Raw genomic sequence first — 27,437 nt, 5'->3', positions numbered from 1 at the left:
TTTCCTGTGAACCAGGTGTTCTCCCCACCCCAACCATGGTCACTGGGTATCCAAAGTCCCAAAACCAAGTCTCATTAGCCAGCTTGGGTCCCACGCCCATGCCTGAACCAATGGCTGCAGTCAGACCAATGGAAGCTGCTGATTGGCCCCTGGGATCATGCGGTGCCTCTGGTTTACAGACAGAAATCCGAGAAGTGGGTAGGTTGGGGGCAACTAGGAACAGTCCTGTTCAGATGTGGGAGATGATCGCCACATAGCAATTTTGACAAGTGCCCACTTTACCCTCCTTAAGATCCCTCCAAAAGAAAGATGGAAGAATTGGATAAACCATTTTGCAATCCTTAGTGAAAGAACTGACTCAGGTCACTGTGACCTTTGGATCAAACTCTTGGTTTATTCTCAGCTGTGACCATGACCACCCCTTGCAGTCAGCTGGGTAAATGAAATAGTGTCCATGCCCAGGCCACAACCCAGACAGATTAAATCAGGAGATAGTGAGATATTTCATTAAAGCTCCCTGGCAGTTCTTTTTTTTTTTCTTCTTCTTTCCTTACTTTTTTGGCGACACCAGGAAGCATGCAGGATCTTAGTTCCCCGACCAGGGATTGAACCTACGCTCCCTGCAGTGGAAGCATGGATTCTTAACCACCGGCCAGCCAGGGAAGTCCCCTCCCTGGGGGTTCTAAAGTAAAGCCAGGGTTGAGAACAAGTGATGAACAGGAAATATAGGGCAAGAGGAACAAGATAAGGGGACCACAGAAAAGCAAGCCCCAAATCCAGAAAGTGTGGCATTCCCCAACGTTCTACACTTTTCCTGCCTCAAGGGGGTGGGGAGAGGAGGGAGAACCCAGAGCAGTGGTCCTCAAAGCACATCGCCCATACCAGCAGCGTGGCCTGGGAACTTGTTAGAAAAGCAGATTCCTGGGCCTCCTGCAAGATCTCCTGAGTCAGAAGCTCTAAGGTGGGGTTCAGACACTTGTGCTTTAACAGAATATCTAGGATTTCCCTGGTGGCTCACTGGATAAAAAGTCACCTGCCATTGCAGGGGACATGGGTTCCATTTCTGGTCCAGGAAGATCCCATATGCCTCGGAGCAACTAAGCTCATCATGCACCACAACTACTGAAACCCACTTGCCTAGAGCCTGTGGTCCATAACGAGATAAGCCATCACAACGAGAAGCCCACACACCCCTGCTCGCTGCAACTAGAGAAAGCCCTCGCAAAGCAATGAAGACCCAGCTCAGCCAAAATACATGCGCGCACACACACATAAGATCCAAAGCATTCTAATGCATTTTCTAATTCTATAACTACTGGATTAGGATAAAAGGAATTTAGGATACATGAAAAACGTGTTGTGTGGACCTGGGTTGGACCTATTTCAAAGAAACCGAGTGTAAAAAGACATTTCTGAGCCAATCAAAAAATTGAGTGATGACCTGGGTTTTGAGTGGTATCAAGGAATGACTGTTAGTTGTCTCGAGTGTTGTCTTAGTCTGTTTGGGTTCTGTCAAAAAATAGCCTGAGTGGTTTATAAGCAACAGACATTTCCTTCTCACAGTTCTGAAGGCTGGGAAGTTCACGATCAGGGCACCAGCAGACTGAGGGTCTGCTGCGGGCCAGTTTCTTGATTCATAGGTGGCTGTGTTTTCTCTGGAGGGAGCTCTCCAGAGTCTCTGTTACAAGGGCACTAATCCTATTCCCTGGTGGCTCAGTGGTAAAGAACCCACCTGCCAAAGCAGGATATGCAGGTTCCATCCTTCGGTCAGGAATATCCCCTGGAGAAGGTAATGGCAACCCACTCCAGTATTCTTGCCTGGGAAACTCCATGGACAAAGGAGGCTGGTGGGCTACAATCCATGGGGTCACAAAAGATTTGGACACGACTTAGCAAGTAAACAATAATAATCCCATTCCTGAGGTCTCCATCCTCATGACCTAATGACCGTCCAAAGACCACATCTTCTAATACCATCACATTGGGTATTAGGTTTCTTGCTATGAATTTTGAGGGTATATTGGAATTAGAGATGTGTACTGGAATATGAAAAGGGGAAATGACATTGGGATTTGTTTTAAAATACTTTAAAAAATAAATAAAAATAAAAAATAAAATAAAAAATTTTAAAAAATAATAAAATAAAATACTTTATCAAGGACTTCTCTGGTGGGCCAGTGGTTAAGAATTCACCTGCCAATGAAGGGGACACGGGTTCAATCCCTGATCTGGGAAGATTCCACATGCTGAGGGGCAACTAAGCCTGTGGGCCACAAGTACTGAGCCCACACACTGCCATGATTGAAGCCCACGTGCTCTAGATCCCACGCTCCGCAACAAGGGCAGCCACCCCAGTGAGAAGCCCACGGACCACAACCAGCAAGCAGCCTCTACTCACCTCAACTAGAGAAGGCCTACTTGCAGCAACAAAGAGCCAGAACAGCCATAAATAAATTAATTAAAAAATATAAATACATGTAAAAATAAATAAGCTACAAACTTAAAAAGTAGAATAGAATACTTTGTCAGGGACTTTCCTGGTGGTCCAGTGGCTAAGACACTGTGCTCTCAATGCAGGAGGGCTGGGTTTGATCCCTGGTCAGGGAACTAGATCTCACATGTGTCGACTAAAGATCCTGAATGCTCCAACAAAGATTGGAGATCGTATGTGCCACAACCAAGATCCCGCACAGCCAAATAAACAAATAAATATTTTTTAAAAATCAAGGAGAAAAAATGGTTAATGAAACAAACACTATTGAACTCTTGGTGATGGTTGAAACTGGATGACGGTCTAGAGGATTCTTTTTCATGAGAATTTTAGATTTTTCTCACAAAGTAATTTTTTTTTAACCTTCTTTCTGGCCACATCATGTGATTTGCACGACCTTAGTTCCCTGAACCCATGCCCTCTGAAGTGGAAGTGCAAGGGTCCTAACCACTAGACCGCCAGGGAGGTTCCTCACAAAGTAATTCACAAAACAGGGCAGTGTCAATGGCAGGAAGGCATGTCATCCCATCCAGCTACTTAGAATTACAACCGCTGTCAGCTGGGATGAAACATAAAATGAAGGAGAAAGGAGTCAAGATGACGAGGATTTCCCAAATCTTTTATTATCCATCTCCTTTTCCAGACGCAGGGAGTGCCGCAGAGAAACAGATTGAGCCCACATCTTCTTCCAGCAGCCAGGGGGGCTCAGCGGTCCTGTTCTCCCCAGGCCTGTCAGCCCAGCTTGATGACCAGCAGCAAGGTGGCAAGAGTTCCTGGCAGCTGAAATGGGGGAAGAAAGAAACACTGAACCGACGTGAGGCGTCTCTGGAACCCACATCAAATTTAACACACGGAGATACATCGTGATTTAGAAAGGTCAGGGCAGGGTGTGACAGACAGCAGAGGGACTCTCAGGGCCAAGGTGGAGGTAAATCGGACTGTTAACACAATAAATCTCATCAGAAGGTAGAAGGAGAAGGCATTTTGGGATGCACGTCAGTCACTCTCCCTTTGTTTCCCCCAGATCTCATCTCCACCCTCTTTTGTTCACCCCCTGGGTCCTGAAAATGACATTTCCCAGAATCCCCAGCTCCCGAGGGTTGCAAAGAGTCGGGCACGACTGAGCGACTCACACACGCGCACACGCACACCTGCTCCCTAAATTCCTGTTAAGTTTGGCCAGTAGGAAGTGCCAATAGGAGACAGGTGGACAGAAAGAAAGGTTGGAGTATTCTTCCCCCCACCCCCGCCCTCTTCTGCCCACCCTGAGCTCTGCAAGATCACAGCTGTGGGCAGATGGCTCCTTCTTTCTCCTTTTCCTTGACTCTTGCTCTCCCTACCCTTTCAGGCATAGAAGCAGTAAAAGCTTCCTATGTGGCTAGCCCTCATTCTCCTTAACCCTGCTGATACTTCCACAAGAGGCCCCTGAAAACTTTTTTATTTTATTTTATTAGTTGGAGGCTAATTATTTTACAGTATTGTAGTGGGTTTTGTCATACATTGACATGAATCAGCCATGGATTTACATGTATTCCCCATCCCGATCCCCCCTCCCACCTCCCTCTCCACCCGATTCCTCTGGGTCTTCCCAGTGCCCCAGGCCCGAGCACTTGTCTCATGCATCCCACCTGGGCTGGTGATCTGTTTCACCATAGATAATATACATGCTGTTCTCTCAAAACATCCCACCCTCACCTTCTCCCACAGAGTCCAATAGTCTGTTCTGTACATCTGTGTCTCTTTTTCTGTTTTGCATATAGGGTTACCATTACCATCTTTCTAAATTCCATATATATGTGTTAGTATGCTGTAATGTTCTTTATCTTTCTGGCTTACTTCACTCTGTATAATGGGCTCCAGTTTCATCCATCTCATTAGAACTGATTCGAATGAATTCTTTTTAATGGCTGAGTAATAGTCCATTGTATGTACCACAGCTTCCTTATCCATTTGTCTGCTGATGGGCATCTAGGCTGCTTCCATGTCCTGGCTATTATAAACAGTGCTGCGATGAACATTGGGGTGCATGTGTCTCTTTCATATCTGGTTTCCTCGGTGTGTATGCCCAGAAGTGGGATAAAACTTTTTTTTTAATTTTTTTTTTTTTTTAATGTGGACCACTTTTTTTAAGTCTTTGCTGAATTTGTCACAATATTGCTTCTGTTTTATGTTTTGGTTTTTTGGCCACAAGGCATGTGGGAGCTTAGCTCCCTGACCCTAAAAATGTCCTCAAAGGACTCTCTAGGACTTCCCTGGTGGTCCAGTGGCTAAGAATACACCCGCCAATGCAGGGGACATGGGTTCATTCCCTGGTCTGGGAAGATCCCACATGCCGTAGAGCAACTAAGCCTATGCGCCAAAACTACTGAGTCCTTGCTCTGGAGGCTGAGAGCTGCAACTACTGAAGCCTGTGTGCCTAGAGCCCATGCTCGGCAACAAGAGAAGCCCCTGGAACTAGAAGCCCCTGCACTGCAAGGAAGAGTAGCCCCTGCTCACTGTAACTAGAGGAGGTCTATGCACAGCAACGAAGACCCAGCACAACCAAAAACAAACAAATAAAATTAAGGGAAAAGTCATATATGTATATATATATTTATTTATTTATTTATATATTTTAAATGACTGTGGGGGCTGAATTCTGTTTCCTGCTAGGATCTTGACTGCTTTGACTTCCCTGGGGAGGATGGTGTGATGTAGTTTGCAAACAAATATTCAATATAAATGTGTACAATGAAAAAAAAAATCCATTTAAAAATACGAATCAGACAGATGAGACTCATCCATATCTTGGCTGGTGGTAATCTGCAGAAAAACAGTTTCATGTGAAGCTTCCCAGGTGGCTCAGTGGGTAAAGAATCTGCCTGCCAATCCAGGAGACGCAAGAGATACAGGTCCGATCCCTGGGTCAGGAGGATCTCCTGGAGAAGGAAATGGCAACCCACTTCAGTATTCTTGGCGGGAGAATCCCACGGGCAGAGGAGCCTGGTAGGCTTCAGTTCATGCAAAGAGTCGGACATGACTGAAGGGATCGAGCAGGGGCATGAAAAATCAATATGGGGAAAATGTGAGAAAAACTTCCAGGGCTCAAGGGGATGGACATTTTTTCTAATTATTGAGCTTTATTGAGATGTAATTCATTTATCATACAATTCACCTTTCTAAAGTGTATAGTTAAGTGGTTTGATTCCTTTACATTTAACGTAACTGCCAAGAAAGTAGGATTTATATCGGCCACTTTGCTGTGTTTTCTATTTGCCTTTTTTGTTGCTCTTCTTTTATTCATTCATCACAGCCTTCTGTTCTGTTGGATATTTTCTTTTTAAATATTTATTTGTTTAGCTGTGTTGGGTCTTAGTTGCAGAATGCAGGCTCTTCACTGCAGCATTCAAGCTTCTCTAATTGTGGTGACTGGGCTTTGCTGCCCCAAGGCTTGTGAGATCCTAGTTCCCCAACCAGGAATCAAACTGCCCTCCCCTGCAATGGAAGGCAGATTCTTAACCACTGGACCACCAGAGAAGTCCTCATCTGCTGGATATTTTCTAGTGCACCATTTTAATTCCCTTCTTGTTTTTATTATATTTTAAAATTATTTTCTTAGTTGTTGCCCTGGGGAGTACGATGGACATCTTAACTATTCATAATCTAGTTTGGATAAATACTCAATCAGTACCATACGAAAACTTAACTCCTATATAGTTGTGTTCTCTCCAACATTCTTTGTGTTATTCTTGTCATGTAAATTACATCTTCACATAAGCACACTTTTATGACTATTGCTTTATGCAGTTGTCTTATAAATGAGGTAGGAGAATAGCTTTAACAACCATTTTTGTCTTTTGTCACTGCTGTGTCTCAGTGTCCCAAACAGTGCTTGGCACACAGTAGGTGCTCATTAAAAGACCTTGGTGTGTCCCAGAGGAGCTGGAACTTACCTGCATCACTGCTGCCCCCAGACAGCCCTCACTCAGGTTGGTGCTCTGAGTCTTGGTTATTTTCAGGAGCTTAGGGAAACAGCCCTGGGGAAACAAACATCAAAGTAGGAGGGATCTGGTTAGGGATTAGTGGATTCCAAAGTGAAGTGAAAGTCACTCAGTGGCATCTGACTCTTTGCAACCTCATGGACTGTACAGTCCATGGAATTCTCCAGGCCAGAATACTGGAGTGGGTAGCTTTTCCCTTCTCCAGGGGATCTTCCCAACCCAGGGGTGGAACCCAGGTCTCCCGCATTGCAGGCGGGTTCTTTACCAGCTGAGCTACCAGAGAAGCCCTGGTGGATTCCAAGGCCCTATCAATCCCTACAGGTCAGATTTTTTTTCACAAAGTAATTTATTTATTTTTTTACTTTTTTTTTTTTTTTTGGCCTCACCCACTGCATGTGGGATCTTAGTCCCCTGACCAAGGAGGGAACCCATGCCCCCTGCAGTGGAAGTGCAGGGTCTTAACCACTATACTGCCAGGAAAGTTCACCCAACACAATTTTTATAGAAGTCAGTGGGAGGAATTTCCTGGCAGTCGGGTCGGATAGTTAGGACTCTGCTCTCACTGCTGAGGGTTCAATCTCTGGTCAGGGAAGTAAGATCCAGCTAGCCCCTCGGTGTAGCCAAAAAAAAAGTCTCTGGCCCTCAGGGTCTACCTAGGTGATGCCTGTGTTGCGTGGGTGCTCAGTCGATCAGTCGTGTCCGACTTGCAATCCCATGGACTGTAGCCCGTCAGGCTCCTCCATCCATGGGATTTTCCAGGCAAGAATACTGGAGTGGGTTGCCATTTCCTCCTCCAGGGGATCTTCCTGAACTCAGGGATTGAACCTGGGTCTCCTGCATTGCAGGCAGATTCTTCAAAATCTCAAGTTGCCTCCTGGTGGATGACGTCTGCAGACACATTGCGTCCATCGCAGTCCATGGTCCCCAGGGATTTACAGCAGCTCCGGGGGTAGGTGTGACCTGTCGCCCTTTCAAAGGAGGAGCCAGAAAAATCTGTGTAGTTCTTCACTCCACAGCACTTGAGCTGCAGAGAGGAGAATAAACACTTGAAGACTCCCTTTCAAATATTGAAATAATCCAAACAATAGAAATCACAGTCACCATGGCTACTGTTTAGAGCAGGCAGTCGCATTATTCCAGGGCCTGTGTAAACACTGCCCTTTCTCACCCATCATGGCTCAGGACCCACTACGACTGTCACCTTAATTGATGTAAAAGCTGAACTCTTCACCATGGCCCATGAGGCCCTGCATGATCCTCCCCATCACCTTCTCTTCTCCCTGCTGGGTCCCTTGAACTCACCCAGCTGCATATCAGTCTTCTGTTGTTGTTTTTTTTAATTGTTTATTTATTTATGGCTGTGTTGGGTCTTCGTTGCTGCACACAGGCTTTTCTCTAGTTGTGACAAGTGGGGGTTACTCTTCATTGCGGTGCACGGGCTTCTCATCGCAGTGGTTTCTTCTGTTGCAGAGCAAAGGCTCTCGGCTCGAGGGCTTCAGTAGTTGCAGCTCACAGGCTCTAGAGCGAGGTCTCAGTAGCTGTGCACGGGCTTAGTTGCTCCTTGGCATGTGGAATCTTCCCAAATCAGGGTTCGTACCCGTGTCCCCTGCATTGGCAGGCAAATTCCTATCCACTGTGCCAGGGAAGTCCCTCCTTTCTTTTTCTTTTTTTTAATATTGAATGTTTCTTTTTATTGTTTGGCTTTTGCTAAGCAAAGGGGATTAGACAAGATGGTGGTGGTAGTGGTTTATATGCTTGTGTCTGACTTTACGGCCCCATAAACTGCCACCCACCAGCCTCCTCTGTCCATGGGGTTTCCCAGGCAAGAATACTGGAGGGGGTTCCTATTTCCTTTTCCATTTCTCTCTGTTTCTTAAGCACACTTAGTAAGCGTCAGCCTCAGAGTCTTTAGATGGTTATTTTTGGAATGCTGTTCCCTCAACTACCTACATGACTTACGCCCTCACTTCATTCAGGTCTCCAGCCCTGTATCAGTCAGGCCAGGCTAAGTGATGCTGCATAACAAACAGGTCTTCAATCTTAGCAGTTCATCTGTCACTCACATGACATGCTCTTCCTAACCTGGCAGGAGAACTCCACTTATCAAGGTCTCTCAGGGACTCAGGCTGGTGAAGCAGTCACTATCCAGGTGGTTCCACTATTGGGACAGAAGGAAAAGAAAAGTCTCGAGAGCACTGACAATTAGATAATTTGGCCAGGAAGTGACTCATACTACTTTTCATTGGCCAGAACTCATCAACCATCCCCGACTAACTACAAAGGACTAGGACACGCCATCTACTGTGTGCTAAAAATAGATGACAACTAGTATCTAAGCGTAAACAAATCCTCTCTCTTTACCTGCCTTGTTTTCTTCATAATACTTAGCACTCCTGACATGTTTACTTAGTGGTTTCTTGCCCGTCTCCCTTCCCAAGTGTCAGTAACACAGAGCAAAGGATTTTTGTTTTGCACCCTGCTTTGTCCCTAAACAGTGCCCAGCACACAGTAAGTGTCCAACAAAGATTCCTGGAAGGACAGCCACCTAAATGTCCATAGACAGAGGAATGGATAAAGAAGATGTGCTACATATATACAAGGGAACACTACTTAGCCATAAAAAGAATGAAATAATGCCGTCTGCAGAAATATGGATGGACCTAGAGATTATCATACTAAGCAAAGCAAGTCAGAGAAAGGCAAGTATCATATGACATTGCTTATATGCGGAATCTAAAGAAAAAACAGTACAAATGAACTTACAAAACAGATAAATGTAGATATAGAAAACAAACTTATGGTTATCAGAGGAGGGATAAGTTAGGAGTTTTGGGATTAGCAGATACACACTACTATATATAAAATAGATAAACACAAGGACCTACCGGATAGCACAGAGAACTGTGTTCAATGCTTTGTAACAAACTATAATGGAGAAGAATATGAAAAAACTATGTATAACTGAGTCACTTTGCTATATACCAGAAACAAATGCAAAATTGTGAATTAACTATACTTAAATTTTAAAAGATTAGTGGAAGGACTGTATGAATGAATGAGAGGTACTTTCCACCATCTCAAACTTCAGAAGCCAAAACAGGGATGCAGGCAAGTCCCCTACCCATCATGTGATGCCTCCAGAGCCTGAACTTGACCCCATACCAGTTCCTGGGCCCCAAACTCAGAAAACATTCCTACAAACAGGTGATGGCTTTTCCCTTTCACATGCTTCCTGGCCTCACAGACCCTTCTCAATTATCTGCCTCAAAAGCTTAGATGACACATGGAGGCCAGTCCTGCTCCTTAAACACCAAGACTAAAGAAATAAATCCTGGGGACGTCCCCAGTGGTCCAGTGATTAAGAATCTGCCTTCCGAGGCAGGGGACGCAGGTTCGATCCCTGGTTGGGGAACTCTGATCCCACATAACACGGGGCAACTAAGCCACAGCACCTCAACTATTGATCCTGTACACCACAACTGGAGCGAAGTTTGCTCACCACAATGAAAGATCCCAGATACCGCAACGAAGACCCAATGTGGCCAAATAAATAGACACATATTAAAAAAAGAAATAAATCCTAACACCGCACATCCATGAGGATGGTTACTACCAAAAAGCAAAGACAAAAAATAGTATGTCAGTGAGGATGTGGAGAAACTAGAACCCTTGTGCCTTCATTGCTGATGGGAATGTAAAATGGGCAGTTGCTATGGAAATCAGTACGAAAATTCCTCAAAAAAAAATTAAATGTAGAATTATCAGATGATCCAGCAATTCCATTTCTGGACATACACCTAAAAGAATGGAAAACAGAGACTCGGAGAGATATTTGTACACCTGTAAACCCAAGTGTCCATGGACAGTGTGTGTACTGCTGAGCTGCTTCAGTCATGTCCAACTCTTTGCAACCCCATGGACTGTAGCCCGCCAGGCTTCTCTGTCCATAGGATTCTCCAGGCAAGAACACTGGAGTGGGTTGCCATGCCCTCCTCCAGGGGATCTTCTTGACCTGGGGATCGAACTCTCGTCTCTTATGTCTCCTGCATTAGCAGGTGGGTTCTTTACCACCAGCGCCACCTGGGAAGCTCCAGTCCATGGAGAGAGAAATGGATAAATAAAATGCAGTCCATCCATACAAAGGAATATTATTCAGCCTTAAAAAGGAAGGAAATTACCGCTTCTCGGCCTTTTGGCTAAGATCAAGTGTAAAAAGGAAGGAAATTCTGACACCTGCTACACCATGGATGAACCTGGAGAATGCTTAGTGAAATTAGCCAGATACGAAAAGAACTGCATGATTCCACTTAGACAAGGTCCCTGTGTGTGAGCACACTCAGTTGCTCAGTCATGTCCGACTCTTTGCGACACTATGGACTATAGCCCGCCAAGCTCCTCTCTCCATGGGATTCTCCAGGCAAGAATACTGGAGTGGGTGGCCATTTCCTTCTCCAGGGGATCTTCCCGACCCAGGGATAGAACCTTCATCTCCTGCATTGCAGGCAGATTCTTTACCAAGCCCATATGAGGTCCCTAGACTCTTGAGAGTCCCTTGGACTGCAAGGAGATCAACCAGTCCATCCTAGAGGAAATCAGTCCTGAATGTTCACTAGAAGGACTGATGCTGAAGCTGAAACTCCAACACTTTGGCCACCTGATAAGAAGAACTGACTCATTTGAAAAGACCCTGATGCTGGGAAAGATTGAAGGCGGGAGGAGAAGGGGACAACAGAGGATGAGATTGTTGGATGGCATCACTGACTCAATGGACATGAGTTTGTGTGAACTCCGGGAGTTGGTGATGGACAGGGAGGCCTGGCATGCTGCAGTCTGTGGGGTCGCAAAGAGTCGGACACGACTGAATGACTGAACTGAACTGAACTGAACTAAAAGGAGCCATATTCCTAGAGCATTGTAGAATGGAGGATGGTGGCTGCCCGGGGCTGAGGTGGGGAGAAGGAGCCTTTGTGATTAAAGGGGACAGTTTCAGTTGTGGAGAGGCAGGCTGGCAATGGTAGCTCAACCATGTGAATGCGCTTAATGCCACCGAACTGAGCATTTAAAAATGGTTAAGACGGTAAATTTATGTTATGCGTCTTTCATTACAAAACAAACAAACAAACAAAAATGTGAATCTCACCTCCTCCATGACCAAATTCCATCGCATGGAGTAGTCATCTGGCTCCTCGTAACCTCTGTAATTCTTCCTCAGGGTCACGAAGTTGTGCTCCAAGGCCACTTCTCGAACCTCAGCGATGAAACGGGGAGCGGTGAGCACAGAAAACAGCAAGGTGCCCATTTGGTGAGGTTTCTTGGGGACTCAGGGCGGGGGCGGGGAAGGGGACTTCCCTACCGCTTCCTTCCTGGCCCCTCCACCAGCCAGGGTCTGCGCTGGAGGAGGAAGAACTCAGGCTACCGTCGTGCCTGCCCCCACCCCCAGGGGGACACAAGCAGGAGCGTGGGTGTGGAGCCCAGCGCATCTGGCTGCTTTCATCCTCGCAAACTGCTTTGAATCATTTGCTCTTTTGAATCGCCCACTCGCCCGCTACGCCCCCGACTGGGTTGCAATTCGATTAGGGACTTGAAAATCATCTTTAGCAACTGAATCTCTCTCTGCACAAAAGGCGCGACTTTAATTTTCTGTGTGTGTGTGTTTGAATAGAGGTTTAAATTTAAAACCTTTTTTTTCCCCCCAAAGAGTTAAAATAATCGCACGGTTCAAAATTCACAAAGCACAGACGGTAAATCATGAAAAGTCTCCCTCCCACTTTTTTCTTCCAGCCGACAAGTTTCTCCCACTCCATCACAGGGTTACAGATTCCTGTGTCCCCAAAGAGATATACTATGCGTGTCAAAGCAAAGAATACTCTCCTTATTGTTCTCCTCGCTTCATACTACTCTCACGGTTCGGCATCCGGCTACTCTCATTATTCGGCGTCTGGCTGTTTTCAACAAGAGCATTAGCGGCTCTTGGTAGCCGGCTCAAATCCCGGTGGCTTCGCTAATTTCTGTGTCCGGGAGCCTGCCAGCGACTGAGGGTCTTTAAGTGGCCTCTCAGTACGCATGCGCCCTGGGAGCAGCCCTTAAACAATGCCTGATGATTAGGTGGCGGATCAATACTGCAGCTCCCTCGCCCCTTGGCTTCGGGAAATAGTTGCGTGCTCTTTGCATCCCAACCAGGACTGATCCCAGTTGTACAGTGTAAGCTTTTGGCGGCTACATTCCCTTCCCTGCCTCACTGCTCATGCCCCCTACTGGTGCTTCTTGGGATCATCACTCAAACCAGGAGCTTTCAAATCCTTGTCTCAAGGTGGGCCTCGCCCAGAGGTAAACAAGAACAGAACTACATTCTGGAGAATGTACCCTCTCCTGTACATACAGCCTCCTTCTTCCTTCTTTCCAGCTGCAATCGGCTCCCTTGTCTGGATTATTATAAATTATAATCCCCCTTCCCCCAAACTGATGCTCCACTAGGACGGAAACGATCTTTTGTACATCCTGGTATATGTATGTCAGGCTGCCCACAAACAAGGATATCCTTGGATAATTCCCAGAAACCAGATGGTTGGGTCAAAGCATACGTGCTTTGCCATTTTGATGGATATTGCTAAATAACCCTCTATTTTGAACTCATTTCAAAACCGCAACAATTTTCACAGCTTTTCCCATTACCATCCCCCGCAAGGCTCGCCGCAAATGCAGGAGAGAGGTCAGATTAACCCAGCAGGTTTTTTGAGGAGAGCCTTGGCGGAGAGGGCTGAGGTTTTTGGCTTTTTCACCCGATCTCTAGAGACGCAGTGTCCCACCACCACCAGATCTTGGAGGGCGTGGGTGCCTGGCGGGGGGTGGGGGTGGGGTCCGCGGAGGGGAGGGGGCGGGGCTCTATTGATTCCATCTATTTCTAATGTGGAGTGGGAGAAGCCGCCATGTACTTACAATCTGGAAGAAGGCAAAGACCACCGTGGCAGCCGTGATTTCCACAATGAGAATGATGACCATGACCAAGAAACACTGGAAGACACAGCGAGGTGGGGGGTGGGGGCTGGGAGCCTGCCGGAAGTCCTTCCATCCCCACCCCCAGGCCACCCTGTAGCCTCTCCAGTTTGAAAGACCTCACGCCTGGTGTTGGGTGGTGGTGGGGTGGGAGGTGGGGTGGGTGGTGGGGGTAGCAGGATAGTGGGGTTGACGGGGGCGGGGGGGGGGGTGGATTTTATTTTTTCCTTGTGTCGTTTTCCTGGATGTTGTCCAGGATACTGGCAGTGGGGTGTTCTTAAGAGCTAATAGCTAGAACCCCATTTCATGTCCAGAACTTTCTGGGAGTCCCAGAGGCCTAAGAGGGAACTTCTGACTGTGTGTGTGCAGACAGCAGGGCCTGCGTACGTGCCAAGTCACTTCAGTTGTGTCCAACTCTGCAACCCCATGGACTATACCCCGCCAGACTCCTCTGAGCATGGGATTCTCCAGGCGAGAATACTGCAGTGGGTTGCCATGCCCTCCTCCAGGGGACCGAATCTGAGTCTCCTGCATTTCCTGCATTGGCAGTATGGTTCCTTAGCACTAGCACCCATCTAGGAAGTCCAGATAGCAGAGAGGGATAGAGAAGCAGGGGGGACAGTGGGGACATAGAATAGAGGCAGGAGGGAATTCCCCAGAGGTCCAGTGGTTATAACTCCATGCTTTCACTGCCCAGATTCAATCCCTGGTCAGGGCACTAAAATCCCACAACCTATGCTTTGTGGCCAAAAAAGAAAAAGTTGCCGGGAGAAGAAGCAGGGCCAATAAATCTCAGATATGTAAATTGGGGGGAGGGGTGATAAGACTGAAGGGGAGATGCCAGATGACAGGTGGATGAGTGCCAGGGAGAAAATATCAACATATGCTGCCTCCTGTTTCCGATGAAATTCACATGCCTGGTGGGAAACAGTGGGAAATACTGTGAGGGGAAGGGGTGTCCAAGAAAGGTCAGATCCTGGTCTCCTTTCATCTATTTTTACCTATGCCTGTTATTATTATCAGTCCCTTGGACAGCAGGAGATCAAACCAGTCAATCCTAGAGGAAATCAACCCTGAATACTCATTGGAAAAGATTCTGAAGCTGGGAAAGATTGAGGGCAAGAGGAGAAGGGGGCGAGAGAGGATGAGATGGTTGCATGGCATCACCGACTCGTTGGACATGAGTTTGAGCAAACTCTGGGAGATGGTGAAGGACAGGGAAGCCTGGGTGCTGTAGCCCATGGAGTCGTAAAGAGTCAGATATAACTGAACAACACCAATAGTATTTCCCAACCTCTGGGTGACTGAGGCATCCAGAAGACATAGCCAGGCATCGAAAAGTCCTATTGGTGACCTCTTCAGAATCTATCCTGAATTAACCCACTTCTAATGCCGGCCAGGGCTCCCCTGGGTCTAGCCCCGACTGTCTCCCATCAGGACAAACCCAGTCCTTCCACTCTGGTCCTCCCCGCATGGTGTTCCCTCCACAGCCACCAGAGGGCGCATCTGTCAGGGCACAACTCTGCTCAGATCCCTCTGTGGCTCCCAATGCCACCAGGACTGTACTTTTGTGGATGAGGTCTCAGAAGCTTTGGAGGGACCAGAGGCTGAGGGTAAAGTCGATTGAACTTGCCAGTGGGTTGGACTTTGGTATGAGAGAAAAGACTGTTTGATCCCTCCAAGTTAAACTATGGATAAAATAGTGCCCACAGGACTCTGGAGATCCAGTGATTAAAACTCCCTGATTCCACTGCAGGGGGAGCAGCTTCCATCACCATATGCTGGGCTTTAAGGCTAAAAAAAGCAAAAAGTGCCCCCCCATGCTACTGATCCTGTATGCATCCTAGACAGCATATTAAAAAGCAGAGACATCACTTTGAAGACAAAGGTCTGTATAGTCAAAGCTAAGGTTTTTCCAGTATTCATGTATGGATGTGAGAGTTGGACCATAAAGAAAGCTGAGCCCTGAAGAATTGATGCTTTTGAACTGTGATACTGGAGAAGACTCTTGAGAGTCCCTTGGACTGCAAGGAGATCCAACCAGTCAATCCTAAAGAAAATTAACCCTGGATATTCATTGGAAGGACTGATGCTGAAGCTGAAGCTCCAATACTTTAGCCACCTGATGCAAAGAGCCAACTCATTGGAAAAGACCCCGAAGCTGGGAAAGATTGAGGACAGGAGAGAAAGGGGTGATAGAGGATTAGATGGTTGGATGGCACCACCGACTCGATGGACATGAGTTTGAGCAAACTCCAGGAAATAGTGAAGGACAGGGAAGCCTGGGGTGCTGCTGTCCATAGGGTTGCCAAGAGTCGGACACAGCTAAGAGACAACAACATCCTCTAGAAGAGAAAATGAAATATTGCAGACACAGGACTGGTTCAATAAATACTTATTGAATGAAATAATCAAGAAAACTAGAGATGATAGATATTCAGGGAGGTGGAGAGGGAGGGTGGATTCTTTAAGAATGGGGGCTGTTGACTCTCTGGGAGATGGCTAGAGCAAGGATCACCTTGAAACCTCTAAATTAAAACCACTGAAATTTTGCAGCAACACAGTAGGGGAAGATGCTGGAGGCAGGGACTTTCCTGGTGGTCCAGTGGTGAAGAATCTGCCTTAAATGCAAGGGATGCCAGTTTGATCCCTCGTCTGGGCACTAAGATCCTACATGCTGCAGAGCAACTAAGACACTGTGCTCCATCTAGAGAAGCCCTTGGGCCACAAGGAAAGATCCCACCTACCCCAACTAAGACCAGACAGAGCCAAAAAAAAAAAAAAGAAAGAGAGAGAGTGCTTCTTTAAAAACAAAACAAAAAAGATGTGGAGACAGATTCAACTTAAAATGGGATGATCAGTTCAGACAAGATTATAAGGGAAGTGGGAATGGGGACTCTGGGAGCTGGACGCTGGGGAGACATTTGGCCAAGGCTACATGTGAGAATGAGTAAGACATGTAAAATCTGTGACATGATCTGATGATCGTGCTCAAAATATTCTCACTCCACGCATCTGACCGTGTACTTGTGCCGCGTGGCAATTACTATAGTGTTGTATTCATGGGGGACATATACATGGGCCAAGGGAACAGAGCAGTGTGCATAGAACAGACCAGAGCGTAATGGAAACCAGCAAAGACAGAGGGGGACTGGATGGGCCAGGCAGTAAGTGCAATAGTATGTCACACAACTAGGAAGAAAAAAAAGAAATCAGATCCTTACCTCACACCACACACACACAATCAAACTCCCAAAGACTAAAGAGCTAAGAGTGAGAAAGTAAGACATAAAATAACGGGAAGAAAACCTAGGAGGGTATAATTTATGCACTTGGGCGGGGGAGGGGCTCTAAATGAGACCCATCATACAGAAAAAGATGGGACTGCCCTGGTGGTGCAGTGGGTAGGAACCTGCCTGCCAGTGCATGGGACACGGGTTCAATCCCTGGTCCGGGAAGATTCCACATGCCTCGGAGCAACTTAGCCCATGTGCCGCAAATACCGAAGCCACACTCTGCAGCTTCTGAAGACTAGAGCCTGTCCTTCATCCACAAGAGAGACCTGAACCCTGCAACAAAGCGTAGCCCCCTGCTTGCCACTAGAGAGACTGCACACAGCAATGGAGACCAAACATCACCATAAATAAATCACTTTTTAAAGTTATTAAAAAAAAAAAAAGATGCTTGCATCTGGTGTTCTTAAAAAGACACCATAAACACTATAAAATAGGAAACATCAAAGGAATTTAGAACACCTGCAGGGAAGGATTCAGACATGATGGAGGAGTTGTGGGGTCTGTGTGCAGATCCAACTTACAGACAAGAGGGTGCCTCTGCTTTCCTTGGCCGCTCCCTGCCGCCTGGCGAAGCCAAGCAACACCGTGACGCTGCCCATCACCAGGCACAGGTAACCAATATGAAACAGGTATGCGGAGGACAGCCCAAGGACCTTGGTCAGGACAGCCCCTCTGAAATTCACATAGATGCTCAGACCAATGAGGATCATGCCAGAGAGCTTTAGAACAGAAAACAGGAGAAAGCAATCTGTTAGCTGTATACAAATCAAACTCCTGGAGGAGGCAACAAAGGCCAATAAAATCAGCAAAAACATTTCAAAACTCACAATGCCCAGAGTTGGTGAGGATGTAGAGAATCTTTCCATACACTGCTATCAGCAACAGCCTTTTTTTGAGGGAAGGGGCAGGAGGATATTTTGTAATTGGTGTTTAACACCTTCAAGGTTTTATGGTAAAACTTTTTACCCAGAAATTCCACTTCTAGACATTCAACCTAGGAAAAATAGTCACATAGGATGAGCCTCAGAACCAGGTAAAAGTGTTGGAAATAATTGAAGCAACCAAAGATACAGATTGGGTAGGTAAATCATAGTACCGCCTTGCAATGGGATCCTAGACAGTTATTTTAAATGATGCTTGTAAGACAGAGGGTGGCACATTTTCTTTCGGAAAAGTCCCCAATATTGTGAGCTTTGCAGGCCATACATTCTCAACTGAAACGACTCAGCCAGTGTATCGGATGGCAGTCATACACATGGGTGCATGGGTGCTCAGTCACTTCAGTTGTGTCTGACTTTTTGCGACCCCATGGACTGTAGCTGTCAGGCTCCTCTGTCCATAGGATTCTCCAGGCAAGAATACTGAAATGGGTTGCCATGCCCTCCTCCAGGGGATCTTCCCAGCCCAGGGATCGAACCCACATTTCATGCGGCTCCTGCATTGCAGGCGGATTCTTTACTGCTGAGCCACCGGGGAAGCCCAGCCACACACAATTCATAAACAAACTAATTTTATATACAAAGAAATGTTATCTGTTTACAACATTGTATTTCACCGACTTCTGTTGTAGGAGAATGTTTATTGACACACAAATATGTTTTTAAGGCCTATATTTTTAAAAAAAATAGATTGTCAGCAGTCCTAGTCCTTGGTATTTATCTAACAGAGTTGAAAACTTATGTTCACATAAAAACCTGCACATGGATGCTTCTAGCAGCTTTATCCATAGCTGCCAAAACTTAGAAGCCACCAAGATGGCCTTCAGCATGTGAATGGATAAACAAACTATGGAACATCCAGACAATGGACTATTGGCACGAAAAAAGCATGAGCTGTCAAGCCAGGAAAATACAGAGAGGAAACTTACAGGCACATTGCTGAATGGAAGAAGCCAATCTGAAAAGGCTACATGGTTTATGATTCCAAGTGTATGACATTCTGGAAAAGGCAAAACTATGGAGACAGAAGAAAGATCAGTAGTTGCCAGGGGCTAGGGGAGGAGGGGTGACAGGTGAAGCGTAGAGGATTTTTAGGGCAGTGAGACTATTCATAAGATGCTGACATGGTAGATACACTTGTGAAAAGCCATAGAATGGTACACCAGGAATTCCCTGGCAGTTCAGTGGTTAGGACTCCATGCTTGCACTGCAGGGGGCACGGGTTCTATCCCTGGTTGGACCTAAGATCCTGCAAGCCAGAAGGCATGACCAAAAGAGAAAACAGTGGTCAATGTATAAGGTCATAATGATATCAATGTCTTGCCTGCGGGGTTCAGTCGTGTCCGACTCTTTGCAACCCGGTAGACTGTAACCCGCCAGGCTCCTCTGTCCATTTCCTTTTTTTCAGGCAAGAATACTGGAGTGGGTTGCCATTTCCTCCTCCAGGCGATCCCGACCCAGGGATAGAACTCTTGCATCTCCTGAATTGGTAGGCAGATTCTTTACCACCGTGCCACCTGGGAAGCCCCTGATATCAGCATAGTTTCATTATAACAAATGGACCACCCTGATTTGAAATGTTGACAGCAAAAGAGGCTGAGCATGTGTGGGGGGCAGGGCTTATATGGGAAGTCTTGGTACCCTCGTTTGATTTTGCTGTGAACCTAAAAGTTCTCTAAAAAGAAGTCTATTTTTTTTTTAAGTCTATTTAAAAGGAGGTAAAACTTACAATTTTTCAAAAGAGAGGAAAAAAATGAAGATTGTAAAACAGTCGCATACGTTTGTGTTGCTGTTCTTAAAGGTACATAGAAAGGTCTGGGAGGATATAATAATGATATTTATTGAGCCATGTTCCCATGACAGGCATCAGCCGCCTTTTAAATGGCTATCTTGTTTAATTTCCATCAAAATGATGCCACACAGGTGAAGAGAGTAGCAGTAATATTTAATTTCCTTCTCTTTTCTGGCAACCTTTCCTCATACAGTCTTACTATTGAAAACAATGACTGCTTCCGCAGTGCACATTTCAGGTTTCCTTTTTTTTTTTTTTAATTTGTTTGCCCTGGGTCTCAGTTGTGGCATGTGAGATCTAGTTCCCGGACCAGGGATCAAACCTGTGCCCGCTGTATTGGGAACACAGACTCTTAACCACTGGACCATCAGGGAAGTCCCATGGGTTACTTTGTAGTAAGAAAAAAAAAAATTGTTTGAAACATGTAAAGGACCAATAGAAGAACCATTCTCTCCTGCCTTTCCAAACAACTTTCATTTTCTGCAGGGTTTGCCTTAGAGCTGAGTTCTTCCACCATTGACCCTCAGGTCCCCCAGAGCACACAATTCTGCTTGATTTAGCAGCTCTGGGTTGGTGGAGGCGACGCCTGTTCCCAGTGCATCCTGCTCCTCGTCTGTCTGCCCTACATCCCTCCTGGGTCCCCGGGGACCACAGATCCGGATGCCAGCGAATTTGGATCAACTTATTTCTGTCTTTGAAGGAACCAGCCATGGAGGAAGGGCTGCAAAGCCCCAGGGTCTGGGTTGTGACATACTTACAGCAGTAACACTATTGAAGAAAGAAAACATTTTCTTCAAGGAATAATATGGAGTGTGCGTTTCAGCCATGTCAGCCAGACTGGGGTGCCCTGACCAGTTAAGTCAGCATCTTCCTAAACCTCTGGGCTCCTGTTTCCCAAGATGGTAGAGGTCTGGGGAGTGGGGTGGGGTTACCAAAGCTGACTTGCTCTGCCCCTCTCTCTCCTGGCTGCCCGATCCTCGGCTGGGGAGGGGCCCCAACGGCCGGCCCTCTTAAGTCACAGCCTTTATCACATCACAATCAGATGCTGGAGCGAGGCTCCCAGCACCAGGGACGCGAGTGCCCCAAACTGTACCCTGCTGGTTCTTCATCAGGAATGGAGAAGAAGTCACTCTGTTACACCCCACCCCCAGATGGAACTACCCAGGAACTACACTACCCAGGAACTACAGGGATAATGCTTAGCACTGACCACTCATGTGGTTGATGTCCCTGCTGACTGGGGGCTCCGCGTGGATACGTGTGTGGGCTGTCCAATTCATGGCTGTGTTCCCAAAGCCTGATACACAGTGGCGCTCAAGAAACCACTGTGGAATGAATGAATGAATGAAGAGGTTCCATGGAGCAGGAATCTAGCTACAAGCCATCGGGTTCCTCAGTCCCTTGCTTACACATTAGCTCACTGGGCTCAGACTTCTTACTTGGCTCAGAGAGGCCAAGGTAACTGCCCAAGACCACACAGGCAGCAGGGCCAAGGCTGGGCTTTGAACCTCCAAGAGTGACACAGAGGTAGGAACCTCGGTCCCCTTCCCACCTGAGAGCCTGTACTTTCTGCATCTGAGGCCTCCTTGGCCAGAGCGGATGAAGATATCATCCTTAAGCCAGTTGTCATTGATCAGTGGGTCTTTCTTGATGATGATGAAAGAAGCAGAGAGGGCATTTCAAGGCAAAAAATGTCCATGCAGGCACTGAAGGCCCCCAGGCCCACTCCTGCAGCCACTGACCCTCACTGTCTCCTGGCCCGCACTCCGTCCGGGTCCAGTCCTGGGGGCTCCTCTGTCCAGCCCCTGGGCTGGAGTGTGTCTGTGACCAGGTTCTGGAGGGCTCAGGGGTTTCACGATCTTCTGTGATCTCCAGGGCACATCTCAAAGAAGGAAAAAAAAAAAACTTTCCATTTGAATTCATTTACTGAATATTGTCAAACTGCCTGCTTCTAGAAACATACAGAACTAAGTTCGTAGAGGCGTGGCTGTCTCCTCCCTGGACCACGGGTCACGTTCACAGCTAGGAGTGTGTCCTTCCACATCTTTCTCTAAAAGGTCATTTTGGGGGAAAGAGCCTCAGCGCTCGATGCTGGGGTCCTGAAAACAGGGGGGCTCAAATGTTTGGAGAACACCAGAGCAAAGCAGGACAGGAGAGGGGTGGAGTAAATGAGGGCGGGAAAATGAAGGATGGATAAGGACGGGGAGGGTGGGAGGCAGGGTGGTGTGGCCTCAGGGGCGCAGTGGAGCGCCTGCCATCCAGGGAGGCTAGAACTGGGAAGCTAGATCAGATGCAGGAGGCTGCAGGAAACTCTCCGAGGTGCCTCGCCCCCGCGGCAGCCCCGCCCCCGGCTTCCCTACCAGGCAGAGGCCCAGATCCCGGCCTCTCGCACCCCCTGGTGGCCGTCATCGGAAGCACTTGCGCCCCGACCCTGGCGCCTCCCAGCCAGGCATATCCCAACGCGTCTCCATCTGCACCACCCGCCCCAACCCCTGAGCCTCTGCTCAGCCCTCAGGTGTGAGGGAATGAAGGGACAAGAACCACTCCCAAGTCCCTCCAACACACACCCATTGAATTAATGCGGAGAGACAGAATAATGCAGGCATCCGGCGATTGTAAATTCAAGACACGGACCAAAAAGAAAAAACAAAAAAGCATGCAGCAAACTAATGCAATTCATCAGGCACGGTTCAAAGGTTCTAGACAACAGTGAAAAATTCCCCTTGAAGGATAGAACCCAGGGATAGAACAGTGTGATTAGGAGGACACTGAAATATCATGGTAGAGTAACAAGAGTCACTCTAGTATTTCCTTAATTACAGGGCTCAGGGCGTGTTGAGGGGCTTCCCTGGAGGGTCAGACAGTAAAGAATTCACCTGCAACACAGGAAACCTGGGTTCGATCCCTGAGTGGGGAAGATCCCCTGGAGAAGGGAATGGCTACCCACTCCAGTATTCTTGCCTGGAGAATCCCATGGACAGAGGAGCCTGGAGAGCCACAGTCCATGGGATCCCAAAGAGTTGGACACGACTGACTAACTAACACACATACATACACAGGGTGTGCTGAGAGTCCTAATGTATTTCTCCACATGCTTGCTCTCCTTCCTTATATTTTAGAAGTTTTGGAAAAGCACGATTTTCAAGAAAACAGTGTCAGACTAAAAATAAATTTTTAAAAGGTTTATAAAAAAGGAGACAATGTCTTACACACACAGCATTTATATTAGTAGCCCATTTTGGTCTATGAACTGTCCTTAAATTGATGTATTTGTCATCAATAGCAATAACAGAACTCTCAGGACTTTTTAAAGCATGTGGATTGGGGGGAGCAGATATCCCCCACAGGAATTTCTACTACAGATTTATTCAGATGCATATAGACCAGTAGTTAACAAAACCTTGCTTTTTAAATTTTGCTTTTCTTTTAGTTTTCATTGGAGTATAGTTGCTTTGCAGTATTTTCTTTCTACTGTACAGCAAAGCGAATCAGCCATACATATACATATACATATACACATACACACATACACACACATATACACATACACATACATATACACACATATACACATACACATACATATACACATACACACACATATACACATACACATACATATACATATACACATACATATACATATACACACACATATATACACATACACATACATACACATACATATATACATATACACATACACATACACATACACGTACACATACATATACACATACATATACACACACATACATATACACATACATATACATATACACACATACTTATACACATACATACACACATACACATACATATACACATACACACATACATATACACATACATGTACACATACATGTACACATACACAAACATATACATACACACATACACATACATATACACATACACATACACATACATATACATATACACAAACACATACATATACATATACACATACACAAACATATACATATACACATACACATACATATACACATACATATACATATACACATACACATACATATACATATACACATACACATACACATACATATACATATACACATACACAAACATATACACATACACAAACATATACACATACACATGCACATGCACATACATATACACACATATACATATAAACATACACATACACATACACACACACACATATACACATACATATACATACATTGGGCTCAGTGGTAAAGAACCCACCTGTTAACGTAGGAGTCGTGGGTTAAGTACCTAGTTCAGGAAGATCCCCTGGAGGAGGAAATGGCAACCCACTCCAGTATTCCTGCCTGGAAAAATCCCATGGACAGAGGAGCCTAGCAGGCCACAGTCCATGGGGTTGCAAAGACTCGGACACAACTTAGTGACTAAAGAACAACAATACATACATCCCCTCTGCTTTGGATTTCCTTCCCGTTTAGGTCATTACAGAGCGCTGAGTTGAAGTCCGTGTGCTGTGCCGTAGATACTCCTTAGTTATTTATTTTATACACAGTATCAATAGTGAATGTATGCCCACCCCAATCTCCCAATTCGTCCTATCCCCCCTTTCCCCCTTGGCATCCACACGTTTGTTCTCTACGTGAGTGATCAAATCTTTTCTGGAAAGGGCCAGAGAATAAATGTTTCTCACTTGTCACTCTGCTGTTGAAGCCTACACAGTATATATATGAGCAATATGTAAATACATGTAAACGAATGGGTGCGGCCATATGCCAAAATGTTATTTACAAAAACAGGTGGTAGGCTGCAGTTTTGCCAACACTTGCTCTAAAGCCTAGTTTGAGTTCGTGAATGATCAGAAACAACCTAAATGCCTTCACAAGGAGGCTGATTAAGTATGGCACGGCCCAACGATAGCAAAGTGTTAGGGACTGATTTGTGTCCCGTCTCCCACAAAAATTCATATTGATTCACAATCCAGGGAGAGAGACCTCACTAGAAACCAATGCTGGCACGTCAATCTTGAATTCCAGCCTTTAGAACTGTGAGAAAATAAATGTCTGTTGTTTAAGCCACCCAGACGATGCTATTTTGCTATGACAGCCCGAGCTAAGACATGTTATATTCTGCAGCTGGGGAAATGAAGGAGAAGTAACAAAGGTAATTTGGTTTTGAAATGAGATCTTCAAATCATGGTCTCTCTCTCTTTTTCTTTTCCTTTTAGTTTATTTTTGGCTGCTCTGTGTCTTCCTGGCTTCGTGTAGCCTTTCTCCAGTTGTGGCAGCTGGGGACTACTCTCCACTGGGGTGCGCAGGCTTCTCTTTGCGGTGGCTTCTGTTGTGAAGCATGGGCTTTAGGGCTCCTGGGCTTCAGTAGCTGTGTCCAACAGGCTTGTTGTTGCTCCACGGCATGTGGGATCTTCTCGGACCAGGGATCTAACCCATGTCCCTTGCGCTGGCAGGCGGATTCTTAATCGCTGGATGACCAGGGACGTACCACAGTCTCTTAAGTGAAGCAATAAAGTACAGAGCCACGTGTATGGACGGAATACATATTTAAACAAATAGTGATCCATCCATGCCATGTAATATTATTCAGTCTTAAAAGGTATATGAGGCTCTGATACATGCTATGATGGGGATAAACGCTCCAAAATAGCACGCTGAATGAAAGAAGCCAGACCCAGAAGGCCACGTATTGTCTGATTCTATTTATAGAAAATGTCCAGAATAGGCAAATCCATAGAGACAAAGCAGATTTGTCATTGCTGAGGGCTGAGGGGAGGCAGGGAATGGGATTGACTGCTTTCTGGGGACATGATTCCTTTTGGGTGGTAAAAATGTTTTGGAACTAGATAGGAGTGGGGTTGCCCAACTTTGTGAATGTACTGAATGCCACAGAATTGTACACTTTAGAGTGGTCAGTTGGATGTTATGTGAATTTCACCTTTAGTTCAGTTCAGTCGCTCAGTCGTGTCCGACTGTGACCCTATGGACTGCAGCACGCCAGGCTTCCCTGTCCATCACCAACTCCCAGAGCTTACTCAAACACATGTCCATCGCGTCAGTGATGCCATCCAACCACCTCATCCTCTGTCATCCCCGTCTCCTCCCGTGTTTAATCTTTCCCAGCATCAGGGTCTTTTCCAATGAGTCAGTTCTTCGCATCAGGTGGCCAAAGTACCTGAGTCCATGGGTCGCAAAGAGCCGGATGTGACTTAGCAACTGAGCGCACATGCATATATAAGACAGATAACTAACGGACTTCCGTGGTGGCCCAGTGGTGAAGAACCTGCCTTCCGGTGCAGAGGACCTGGGTTCAATCTCTGACTGGGGAACTAAGACCCCACATGCTGAGGGTCAACTAAGCCCGTGGGCCCCACAATTACCTATACCGTGCGCCGCAACGAAGATGCTGCAACTAAGGCCTGACGCAGCCAAATAAGTAAACAAATAAAAATGAATACTAAAAAATAGATAGCTAATAAAGGCCTACTGTGTAATACAGGCCATGCTACTCTATACTCTGTCATGACCTCCATGGGAAAAGAATCTAAAAAAGGAGTGGTATATGCGTGACTGACTCACTTTGCTCTACGTCAGAAACTAACAGCACTGTGAATCAACTATATGCCAATAAAATTATATTTTGAAAAGATATTTTTAATTTTTCTGCGGTACATATTTATTTGGCTGCGTCAGGCCTTAGTTGCAGCATCTTCGTTGCAGCGCACGGTATCGGTAATTGTGGGGCCCACGGGCTTAATTGACCCTCAGCATGTGGGGTCTTAGTTCCCCAGTCAGAGATTGAACCCAGGTCCTCTGCACCGGAAGGCGGATTCTTCACCACTGGGCCACCACGGAAGTCCGTTAGTTATCTGTCTTATATATGCATGTGTGCTCAGTTGCTAAGTCACATCTGACTCTTTGCGACACGTGGACAGTTGCCACCAGGCTCCTCTGTCCATGGGATTTCCCAGACAAGAATACTGGAGTGGGTAGCCTTCCCATTCTCCAGGGGATCTCCCCGACCCAGGGATCGAACCCGTGTTTCCTTCATCTCCTGCATTAGCAAGCAGATTCTTTATCATTGCACTACCTGAGAAGCCCCCAAACATCGGCAGTCAGATGGAATTTACTGGGAATCCTTGAGGAAGGCCAAATGGTCAGAGGTTTGGGCCCTAACACTTGGTTTCTTCAGATCATAGTGTCCCCGCTCACTAGCCAGATGACTTAAGCCTTGGCCTCAGTTTCCTTACCTGCCACACGGTGATAAGGACAATTGTAAAGCTTTCCATGCAATGGGCAAGCCCTCAGGCACTACTACCCAGAACTGTCATCTTTTTTAAAAATTGTGAATATCCTTTCAAGGCCCATTCTAATCACAAATGTAACTCTGGTCTTAGACAGTTACAGACATTCAAAAAAGTCAAACTCAAAAAAAAAAAAAAGTCAAACTCATACAATGGGCGAGACATGAATGGATAACATAGATGTGGTACATATATTCAGTGGAATACCACTCAGCCATAAAAAAGAACGAAATTATGCCATTTGCAGCAACATGGATGCAACCTGAGATTATCATACTAAGTGGAGTAAGTCAGACATAGAAAGACAAATATCACATGATGTCACTTATATATGGAATCTAAAAAAATGATACAAATGAACTTATTTACAAAACAGAAACAGGACTGTCCTGGTAGTCCAATGGTTGGGAATCTGCCTGACAATGCAGGGGAGTGGGTTCGAACCCTGGCCTGGGAGGATTCCATATGCCCTGGGGCAACTACTGAAGCCACGACCACTGAAGCCCAAACACTCTGGAGCCCGTGATCCGCAACAAGAGAAGCCACTGCAATGAGAAGCCCACACACCACTACTGAGAGTAGGCCCCTTTCATGGCAACTAGAAGAAAACCCTCACGCAGCAACGAAGACCCAGTGCAGCCAAAAATAAATAAATATTT

General features: G+C 46.2%; 1 protein-coding gene across 2 annotated transcripts; it reads right to left on the bottom strand.

Moving 5' to 3' along the window:
- Window positions 1-3,089: 3,089 nt before the first annotated feature.
- On the bottom strand, window positions 3,090-20,357 carry TSPAN16 (tetraspanin 16). 2 transcript variants are annotated; one of them, XM_043913937.1, is made up of 7 exons: window positions 20,249-20,357; window positions 17,282-17,479; window positions 13,408-13,482; window positions 11,612-11,719; window positions 7,343-7,495; window positions 6,424-6,507; window positions 3,090-3,271 (listed from the first exon to the last, which is right to left on the bottom strand). In XM_043913937.1, the coding sequence occupies exons 1-7, from the start codon at window positions 20,315-20,317 to the stop codon at window positions 3,224-3,226; spliced, it is 735 nt and encodes a 244-aa protein (XP_043769872.1). In that variant the 5' UTR covers window positions 20,318-20,357; the 3' UTR covers window positions 3,090-3,223. The 2 variants fall into 2 exon arrangements, with proteins under 2 accessions (XP_043769872.1, XP_043769873.1); XM_043913938.1 differs by lacking the exons at window positions 3,090-3,271; window positions 13,408-13,482; window positions 17,282-17,479; window positions 20,249-20,357 and adding exons at window positions 5,129-5,409; window positions 12,367-12,517.
- Window positions 20,358-27,437: the final 7,080 nt, after the last annotated feature.

The sequence above is a fragment of the Cervus elaphus genome, chromosome 9 (genome assembly GCF_910594005.1).
Source record: "Cervus elaphus chromosome 9, mCerEla1.1, whole genome shotgun sequence".
Taxonomy (NCBI): Eukaryota; Metazoa; Chordata; class Mammalia; order Artiodactyla; family Cervidae; genus Cervus; species Cervus elaphus.
The sequence above is the reverse complement of the archived record's forward strand: the minus strand, read 5'-3'. Positions and strand labels throughout refer to the sequence as shown.